General features: G+C 39.4%; 1 protein-coding gene across 1 annotated transcript; it reads right to left on the bottom strand.

Moving 5' to 3' along the window:
- Positions 1-221: 221 nt before the first annotated feature.
- LOC147881379 (pentatricopeptide repeat-containing protein At3g09040, mitochondrial-like) lies at positions 222-2,618 on the bottom strand. The gene is made up of 3 exons (XM_087402381.1): positions 1,628-2,618; positions 1,122-1,492; positions 222-1,031 (listed from the first exon to the last, which is right to left on the bottom strand). Exons 1-3 carry the CDS (start codon positions 2,616-2,618, stop codon positions 222-224), a joined length of 2,172 nt encoding a protein of 723 aa, XP_087258507.1.
- Positions 2,619-10,762: the final 8,144 nt, after the last annotated feature.

Here is a 10,762-nt window from a genome sequence, read left to right as displayed (position 1 = left end):
CATGTCTACATGCATATATACCACATGCATGAGTGCACAAACGGTACCAACCCATTACATAATCACATATTAGATGTCCATGTGTGTGCATTTACATGGGTAGCCCAATACACATTATATAGGCATTTACATATGTTAGTATCCATAACTGCATATGTCTGCATCAGGCCACTACCATCACTCCAGTTCATCTATGCTTGAGTATTATCTCATTAAATAAATCATATTATGGCCTCGTGCAAGCACACACCCGCATATATGTTTGCCATCGAGACATATGCTGCAGAAAGGTTTTTATCTAATCTGATGAGGTTTTCAAAGGCATATCTTCCAACCTCGACATTCCTGCACCTTCGACAAGTATCCAACACAGATGACCATACAACAAAGTCAGGTTGGAAAGGCATCCCCTCTACCATCGCCACCACCTTATCTACTTGGCCTGCACGGCCAAGGAGATCAACCATGCAAGTATAATGCTCAACAGTTGGGATAATGCCATACTGTTTGTTCATGGCCTGGAAGTACTTGTGGCCCTTGTCCACCAGACCAACATGACTGCATACACTCAGAACACCAACAAATGTGACACCATTTGGCTCTATGCCTTCCTGCCTCATTGTCTCAAGCAAATGGAACACAAATTCACTTTCCCCCTGGCGGGCATAGCCTGAAATCACAGCATTCCATCGTACAACATTACTTGTGGGAAATGCATCAAACAACTGTCGTGCATCAATTATGCTCCCACATTTAGCATACATGTCAATAAGACTGGTTGCCAGAATAGGTGTTGTCTCAAAACCAACCCTGCTAATTTCAGAATGGCACTCCGTTCCAGTTCTCAGATCTGCCGTGTTGCCGCATGCTTTCAGGATGGCAACAAAGGTAAAGCTATTTGGTGACAGACCTCGTTCTTGCATTTGTGCATAAAGCCTAATAGCCTCCTTGATTTGTTCTTGCTCAGCATGTCCCAAGATCATGGCACTCCATGTAACCACATCATCAGGACACATTTCTTCAAAAACACCCTGTGCGTCATCCAAGCTCCCACATTTCACATACATATCAACCAAGGTGTTTCCCACAAATACATCTGAATCATAGCCACTCTTTACTACTTGAAAGTGGATGGCTCTACCTTTCTCCAGACACCCTGTTTTGACAGATTTTTCATCACCTTGCTTCCCCTCTCCCAGCACCGCCAGGCTACAGCAAGCCTTCAAGGCACCAACAAAGCTTCGATGATCTAATGTGACACCTCCTCGTTGCATCTGTGCATACAAATCCAAAGCCAGCACACCTTTTCCTTGCTTGCTGTATCCCAGGATCATGGTAGTCCATGTAACCACATCATAATAGGGGAATTCGTCAAAGACACGCCGTGCGTCCTCCATGCTTCCACACTTAGTGTACATATCCATCAAGGTAGTTCCCACCAAAATATCCAACTCAAAACCACTATTCACTAGCTGGGAGTGAATGGCTCTACCTTTCTCCAGGCATCCTATTTTTGCAACGTTTCTGTCAACTTGCTTCCCCTCTTCCATTGCTGCCAGGCTACTGCAAGCCTTCAATGCCCCAACGAAGGTTAGACGATCTGGTATGACACCTTCAAGTTGCATACATGCATACAACTCCAAGGCCAGTGACCCCTCTTGCTGCTTGGTATATCCCTGGATTATGGCATTCCAGGAGACCACGTCACGATAATGCAATTCATCAAAAACACACCATGCTTCCTCCATGCTCCCGCATTTTGCATACATATCCACCAAGGTGTTTGCCAAGGACACATCTGAGTCAAAGCCACTCCTTACTGCTTGTGAGTGGATGGCTCTACCTTTCTCTGTGCATTCTAGTTTCAAAATTTTCCCATCAACTTGCTTTCTTTCTGCCAGGCCACTACAAGCCTTCAATACACCAACAAAAGTTAGACGATCTGGTGTGACACCTTCCTCTTGCATCTGTGCAAACAGATCCAAAGCCAGCGTACCCTCATCTTGCTTGCTATAACCCAGGATCATTGTATTCCAGGAAACCACATCACGATTACTCAATTCATCAAAGACATGCCATGCGTCCTCCATGCTCTCACATTTAGCATACAAATCCACCAAAGTAGTTCCCACAAACAGATCTGACTCGAAACAGCTCTGTACTACTTCAGCATGGATGGCTCTACCCTTTTCTAGACAAACTATTTTCTCAGACTTCCCATCAATATGCTTCCCTTCTAGTGTTGCCAGGCTGCTGCAGGCCTTTAATGCACCAACAAACGTTCGGTCAGTAGGTTGGACACCTTCCTGGTGCATTCGTCCATACAAGTCCAAAGCCTGCGCACCCTCTCCCAACTTGGCATACCCCAGGATCATAATATTCCAAGACAGGACATCACGCTTTGGCATGTTGTCAAATACATGCAAAGCATCCACCATGCTCCCACGCTTCACGTACATATGCATCAATTTGTTTACATTAACCAGTGGAAGTTTATTTAAATGTTCCACCTTATGGGCACCGATGTCCTTGACGTCATTTAGCTGAGACCACCTCTTATAAGCTAGATTTACAGGTCTGCTTGCACCAAAGCTGCAGAGGGGTAGCTTTTGTCCCATAAACAATGATAATACTGGGAGAGAGCTTCCTTGAACAATATAAAATCCGATAATCCAGCAGAGACATCAAGCAAGCTAAACGCAGAGAGTCGCAACTAAGAATGCAAAGAGAAATCTGATATAGAAATAGTAGAAACCTGTAATTCAGTGCCGGTCTACAACAGGGAGGACGATCTACAGAAGCTTGGGATCTCATGAGGCCAAGAAGCAGGTGGCAAACCACAAGCTCTGTATGTAGGCCATGATCACCGACGTCCAGCAAATCGATAGGGCTGCTGTGCTAAAAAGCCTTGTCCTAGAGCCAAGCTGAAGCAGAGCCGCCAGACGTGTCCGCCAGGACAATGCTCCATGTAATTACCACAGGGGTATCCGCCAGGCTGCTCCATCCTTTGATGGGTAGCAAGCCATATGGTTGAGTTCAGGTGACTAGTCTATACCCGGACGGATAAAGTGCGAGGTCCCTGGGTGCGTCGCCAGTTAGGAGGTTTTGATATTGTCGCCGTCAAGAAGAGGTTTTTTATACAGTTTCGGATGCTCGGTTACTTTGGATTGGAAAACAGTCTGCAGTTGATGAAGCTCTTGGCCTAGAGCTGGAGTGCTTCCTCTGCGCACGCGAGTGCTTCCTCTGCGCACGCGGGTCCTTTCTCTCCTGCTCTCCGCATTCAGCAAGGCTGGTGTGCCCATCTCATCTCTTTGTCTTGCTGAGACATCCCTGTCTCCACCCATGAATCAAGCCTCTGTGGTGTAGCCTCAGACATCGAAATGCCCTCGAATCCAACCGTGGGGATCTTTGAATGTAAGAGATGCCTTCCATACTGACAGCTATCACTTCTTTTGTTGCCCATCTATGCGCATTGCCATATCATTTGCCGTTGCCATCACATCACGGCCCATCACATTACGATCAGTCCTAAGGGAGAAGAGACGAAGAGAACAAAAAATTTTCGGATCAAACTCAACACACCCAAGAACAAAAGTCCACTACCAACATGCAGAAACGTTGGCCGGGATGAGAATGAGACTACATACACAGTGAAGAGAAGAAATTTTTAACATCAGCCCACAAGGCAAGGATCTCACTGGATGATGAGAAGTCGATCCTAGGGATTTAACTCAACACACCCAGCAACTAGAGTCACTCCTATAACCAACAAGCGAGTACAAGTACTCGTGAGCACTGCCTTCAAGCTTATGTCAAAGGAAAACAATTTTTAAGATGAATGAATGATTAATTTGCAACACCTGCGATGGGAGCCCATGTACACGAAAGTTCGAATGATTTGCAAAGAGAGAGAGAGAGAACCAAAATAGTAAGGGGTCACCTGGCGAAAAATGGTGTGGGACACTTTTAACACAGTATTCAGAATTTTTGGACTTGTCTAAAGTTCAATTCTAGAACTGGACTAAATACAAGTCCAAATTTTTGAATATCATACTCCCATCGTTTTTTCCCCATATATTTCAAAACAAATATTGCAATGTCTTCTTGTATATAGTAATTTTGATCTTAGACACATGATAAGATCTCTCTTTGAGATTCAAGGCATTGATATTGACCATTAAAATATTAACACAAAACAATTGAGCCAAAAACATACACAACCACTTGCATAGATTAATTTTGATCTTTAGACACATGAAAATTAAGATATTAAACTAAAATATTTTCCATTGAAATATTACAATAAAATAATCAATTTTTTCTTTTTTCTTTTTTCAAAAAATATTAAACTAAAATATCTAAGCTAAACTATTCACCATTGAAATATTAAAATAAAATTACATTGCCACCATTTGGTTACTACGAGAATAAATTATTCAAAAATATGTTGAAAAACATCCAAAAGAAAATTTAAACATGGACATCTTATTGGTCTTGGTGTTCATTATTAAAGTGTTAAACAAATTATAAAAAATATTCATAAACATCATTAAAACAAATTGATAAATAAATATTCATACACATAGTTGAGAAAGCAAAAAAACTTCTTTATTTCAAGATAGGATTTACATATAGGAAAGACACTCTAATTCACATTCTTTCCTTCTTCACACTTCTCAAGCTCCTCTTTCCTTAGACGTTCAACTTCCTCTCTTGATTCTGTGGCACTATAGCCTACATCCAACAAGGCAGCATATATTTTGTCAAATTTCACTTCTTGAGATTGTGTAGTCATGACTTAGGTAGCCATCTTGAGAGGTTCACTACAAGATCTTGACTAACAGGCTGCTCTAGACCAGTTTGGGTGCTTTCAAGTATAGGCTCTAGTTGCTCTAGACCATTTTGGGAGCTTTCAAGTATGGGATCATCACTTCTTAGCAGTACATCATAGCATGGATGAAGCTGCGAAGTGTCAACTGCAATCTCCTCACTACTTGGTAGTACATCTACTTTTCTTGCTACTAGTACATCCTTCAATAGTCCACTTCCCTCTCCTTCAAAATAATCTCTTTTTGAGGTTTCATGCTCTGCATTTGGACCTCTATTTCTTTCCCTTTCCCTTCCACTGCAACAATTTGTTTCTCTTCCTTCTTGTTGCTACCTTCTTTTATGACCAATGGAACCTCAATGCTCCTTTGCAATCTCTCATCCATTCTCTTCTTTGTGCATAGTTCTGGGTTTGATTTCTCTAATGTAGAGCTATTAGTTTCAAATTCCCTAGATGTCGAGCTACCATGCTCAGTAGTAGAGTCTACATTTTCTACCACTTTCTCACTTGAGTCATGCTGCACTTTTTTGCTCGATTCCACATTTGAGCTCCCTTCCTCTTTATCATAGAATGTAGGCATGCAACTAAAATAAGTATCAAAGTACTGAATCTGATGGAGGGCATCAATGACAACCACATCAATTCCTTTTTGTAATACAGTCTTTGCAGCTAACCCAATTCCATACAATGCCACATTCCAACCTGTCAGCCGATATGCTTCTACCATCTATTCTATCAGAGAAGGATGCTTTGAATGTCGATAATCAAGAGAAGGGGAGACTATTTTTAATGTTTCTCTCTCTTGGAACAAGAGCTGAAGAGTCTTTTGGGGAGCTTCAAATGATGGACCATCACCCCTATGCATAAATGCAACCATCATGGGTTGCAAGATTTGGATGCCAGTGTCACCATGATAACTATGCTCATGTCGCAAAACCATACCATGCAACACCTTTTCAATGACACCCCTGAATGTAGATTTTAAACTAGCAAGCAATGCATCCCACTGTGCATCTGTGATAAACATGACAAATGTTGCTCTTGGTTGTCTTGCCATAGGGCCTTGTATCATAGTTCATATAAGCTGAACAATCCCCAACACTGACAGATCCTGTAGTTCATCAAAGAAAAATGCATATGGGTTATCCTAAGGTTCACTGTCCATTGCGGCCATAAATCTTTCCGTATCGCCTCCCTTGACAATAACGTTATTTGAATTACCCTTTGACAAACCAATGTCATAGGAGAACGTGAAAGACTCATTAAGGACATGAAGGTGCATCTTGTTTTTCATGGCATTTAACTTTATATGTGCATACATCAACTCCACGCAAATAGGCATCTTAGCTCGAAGCTCCTTTGTTGGTGCTGCATCTTTATCCCATGAATTTATCCATTGCGAGGCCCAGTTCTTGTCAACCATTTTTCCTAGCGCACGAGCTTTTTACTTGTCCACCTGATACTTTTGATCCACCAACTCTTCATCTGAATGAAGCAAAAACTATAATGCTCCATATGCAACTTTAGCCTTTACTTCCTGGTTAACTATTTCTTCAAGGCTTCCTTGCTTGCTCTTCTTACCAAAAAAGCATTCTCCACTTAGTAACTTTTGGCAAACCACCTTTACTATTTTGTCAGTACTATATCTCAATGGCCTCCACCAAATAATTGACATAGCCTTTATTACTTTCTGCTTCTTGTTTACCTCGTGCTCAAGTGACCCAAAGGATCTCGTACCAAATTCGAATGCAATGCATACATCCACAATACATTGAAAGATTGTTTTAGGATGAAATACAATGCACATATAATCCCTGTATTTATTGACGGCTCTTGTAACTTCTACAAGACTTGGTTGAACATCATTTACAATAGCTGTCAAGCACCTATAAAATTGTGCCTGCTTTCTTATGTACTCCGCAGTGGGTCTCTTACCCTTTAAGAGTAGTGGCTTCCTGCATCCAATCCATAACTCTGTTGCTTTAAGAAGAACCTTTGAAAGAGTTGACTTCTTCTTCTTTTGAAAAGGTTCATTATAGAGCCTGAGGGATTCCAATTTATACTTCGAGTCATCTTCGAACAAAAAATATAAGTGATGACTCTTGCAAACTTTTGCATATACTCCTCGGATGGTAAGTTTCCTCTTTTGGTCTCCTCATATGCAATTCTACATGCCTTACAGAAGTGTTGCCCATCAACGGGCTCAAACCTACACCTTTCAAGGACTCTGTTTCTAGATAGCATATACTTCTTTTCATCATCATCCTTGTATCTGCTCTCATAAAGTGCCGCTTCATGAACAATGTCAATCCGTCAGAATTCTTGAAATGTTGTAAAGAAGTCTGCACGCATACGGAAAGACACATCATACAACACTAAATCGTCACTTGCAAGCTTCTTGAATCATATTGGATGTAGCGTGATATTACTGGGAGCTGATGTTTTGGCCTGCCTTGCATCCTCATATAACTTTTGTGCAAACTTTTCATCCAGCTTTCTTTGATTGGTAAACAAAGTAGCTCGATTGATGTGTGTTATCTACACTGAATACTATGAGAATCCCCATGTATACCCTTCATCACTGTCAGAGTGTAGGTCAGCATTTATAAAAGTATCTGCAAGTAGTGATTTTGTAAGCTTGGCTTCTTCAGCTTCTTCATCCTTGCTGTCACTATCATCATCATCCAACCTCTCAACACATTGTAATTGGGTTACTTTTGGGTCAACTCTTTAGGTCGAGGCCTTTTTTCTCCTCTTCGAGGGACAGTTGTAGCTTCCATATGAGCTGACGATCTCTTTTTCTTTTTCTTGTTCATTGTAGTCGGCACCTACGGCAGTTGGATAGTTGGGACTGAAGGTAAAGGTTGTACAAAATCCTTGGAAGATCCAAGTGTACCACCATCTTGACCATCCTGAATATCTGGTTATGCATCCCATATAGCCTTAAGAGAACTCAAGGCATCACCTATATATGGATACTTTGAGGAGTTTGGCACTTCTCGTAAGAAAGTCCTCGTGTGGAAATACATCCAACTTCAAGACAGCTCCGGCACTTCCAATTGCTTGGCTAGAAAATTTGGGACTTGTCACTTTCATTGAAGTGATAACAAGGTGGCAGCTCTTTGGCTTCTCCATCATAAACCAAGCATGATCTATGAATTTCTCATGAACAGGCATGTCCATTGCAAATTCCTAAAATTGTAAAACATATTACATAAGACACCCTCCTTAACCAAAGAATGAAAACATTACAAATCCATTACTAAAAACTTGAATTTACATTTATCAATTGAGATAAAATTACTAAGACATTTCATAGTGGAATCGCTTTTACTCCTATAGGGGTTATCTAAAATATTTGTAACACCAAGCATGCCAAGCATGGTAAGAATCTGGATGAGTTTTGATGATGGATGGTGACCATCAACAAGTACCATGAATCTGGATGAGTTTCGGTGATGGATGGTGACCATCAACAAGGCTAGAAGATTGGATTGTAGTTTGTCTAAAACATTGTAGTGCAATGACCCCTACCCCGTGGTGGTGGGAACTCGGAAGTACCAAGAAAGTCTTTATCCCAAGGGTTGGGATTCCTCGTTGATAAAAGAGCATCAACAAGGCACTCTCTATCCCAAGAGTTGGGATGAGTTTCGCTGATCAACAAGGCAAGAATGATTTGATCATAGTTGTCTAAAATAATTAAACCACCACGGACAATTAAGATTTCACATGAGAAACTACAATAGATGTATTTCAATCAAATGAGAAACTCGAACTAAATATACTAAGTAGAGATGTATTGAGATATATTTTCATCCTAATGTAGATACTAACACTGACCTAATGTTAGCTAATCCTAATATATTCTAATATTCCAAAATACTTATACTTTTATCTATCCTAACTTATCTAATATTAATCTAACTAGTTAAATCAAATCAATCAACCTTATATTAATTCAATATATATTTAATTGACCTATATATCTTATATAAATTTAATTCAATACATACCAAATATTCTAACATACCACACAATGATTAATTAATTAATTTAAAAAGATGAATTGATTTTAAGTGATTAACTAATCTTAATTTAAATAGATTAAAAATATAAATTAATTAATCTAAATTAATTAACTTAAATTAATTTAAATAGATTAACTTGTATTAATTTAAATCGATTAACTTAAATTAAATATATCTACTTAATTAATTTAAATAGATTAAATTAAATTAAATAGATTTAAATACATTAACTTAATTAATTTAAATAGATTGGCTTAAAGTAATTTAAATAGATTAAATTAATTTAAATCGATTAACTTAAATTAAATAGATTAATTTAATTAATTTAAACAAATTAGCTTAAATACATTTAAATTGACTTAAATTAATTTAAATATATTAACTTAAATTAAATAAATTAACTTAAATTAAATAGACTAATTTAAATTATTTAAAAAGATAAAATTTATTTAAATTACTTAATTTAAATAAAATACCTTAAATTAATTTCAATTAATTAGTTAATTAATTTGATTTGTTATTACGTTAAAGTTAATTAATTAATTCTTTAATTTAAATGAATTATCTTATTGTTAATTAATTTATTTTGTTAATTAGTTAATTATTTACTTTTCTAATTTAAATGATTAACTTAAATTAACTAGAAATTAACTAATTTTAATAGATTAACTCATCTTAATTTAATATGTAATTAATCATTTTTAACCTAATTAAACGTAAAATTTTAATCTAATAATTTATTAATTGACTTTAATTAATTAATTTTAATTGATTATAAGATTAATTGGTTTGATATATTAATTATTCTAATATAGTAGATGAACTGTTCTTACTTTTTTCAACTAGCCGATTGTGTAGGCTATGGCATGGGCGCGGGCGTTGTCTTTGGAGTGGATGCGCCGCCTCAGAGGTAGAAGCATTGAGGATGTTGGAGCAGTCGGACGTTGCAAGGCTTCTCAGGGTTGGAGCGGTGGTTGGACGTCATTGTAGTTTGGAGTAGCCATCAATGGGCGACCAGGAGATATGGCGGCCGATCGTGAGCTTTGAGCTCTTTGGAGGCTGCGTAGGAGTCGATGGAACCATAGGCCGATGGCATGCTGTTAGCGGTGGCTGAGGGTTGGCCGTCGCTACTTGCTGGTGGAAGAGCTTCTCGTTGTAGGAGATCGTGTAGGTCGACGGAGCATGGAGAGTCGTTGGGGCTAGACAGCGCTGTGGCTTAGAGTCGGTATGCTTCGTTTCTAGTTGCAAGAGTCAATAGTATGGAAGGGAGGCCATTTTGGTCAGTTGCTAGAGTGAGTCGGGCTGTTCAGCAGAGGGCTACCTTGCTGAGACTTCGGCTCGTTGAAGATGCTGTGGGCAATCAGCGGTGAAGCTGTGCGTTGGAGCGCCAGGCTGAGAAGCTGCTAAGGCTTGGAGACGAGGAGCCCGTCAATGTCTACATCACTGTAGATGGCGATTGTAGATGGTGATCTTGGAGTCTCTAGCTGCTGCTGCAGGTCACCCTCTCTGCATGTAGATCTTGAAGGAGCCTTTGAAGAAGCCTGAGAGTTGCTGGTCACCTTTGGAAGGCTTTGAAGCTCACTGGTTGTGAGAGATCTCTGCTGCCCTCTACTGGTTGTAGCTAAAACACAGGACCAGAGAACCTTGTACCAGAACCTTTCTCTCTCACAAAACCTTACAAATCTCTCAATCAGAATTCTCTCAAGAAATGAAGGAGCATATCTCTCTCAGTTAAGAGGAGAATACCTCGCAAGTAAAGCACTCTCTTTGTCACAATGGAAATCTCTCAAGAACAATGACGGAAATTTCTTTCAATGGATGGAAATTCTCTCAACGGAAGTGAAGGGAAAAATCTCATAATCATTCAAGAGAACTGTCAATCTCACAATCTCTCTCACACTCTCTG

This window comes from Dipteris shenzhenensis, chromosome 31 (assembly GCF_047967505.1).
Source record: "Dipteris shenzhenensis isolate YYH24624 ecotype China chromosome 31, Dip_SZ_1.0, whole genome shotgun sequence".
NCBI lineage: Eukaryota > Viridiplantae > Streptophyta > Polypodiopsida > Gleicheniales > Dipteridaceae > Dipteris > Dipteris shenzhenensis.
The sequence above is the reverse complement of the archived record's forward strand: the minus strand, read 5'-3'. Positions and strand labels throughout refer to the sequence as shown.

What these genes read in the sequence shown, in the direction of transcription:
- LOC147881379 (XM_087402381.1), bottom strand. Translation starts at nt 2,618, where the DNA reads ATGGGACAAAAGCTACCCCTCTGCAGCTTTGGTGCAAGCAGACCTGTA. An exon ending in GGCCTTGGAGTTGTATGCAT is followed by an intron (nt 1,493 to 1,627) that starts GTATGCAACTTG and finishes GCCTGGAGAAAG; the next exon opens with GTAGAGCCATTCACTCCCAG. An exon ending in GTAGAGCCATCCACTTTCAA is followed by an intron (nt 1,032 to 1,121) that starts GTAGTAAAGAGT and finishes GATGACGCACAG; the next exon opens with GGTGTTTTTGAAGAAATGTG.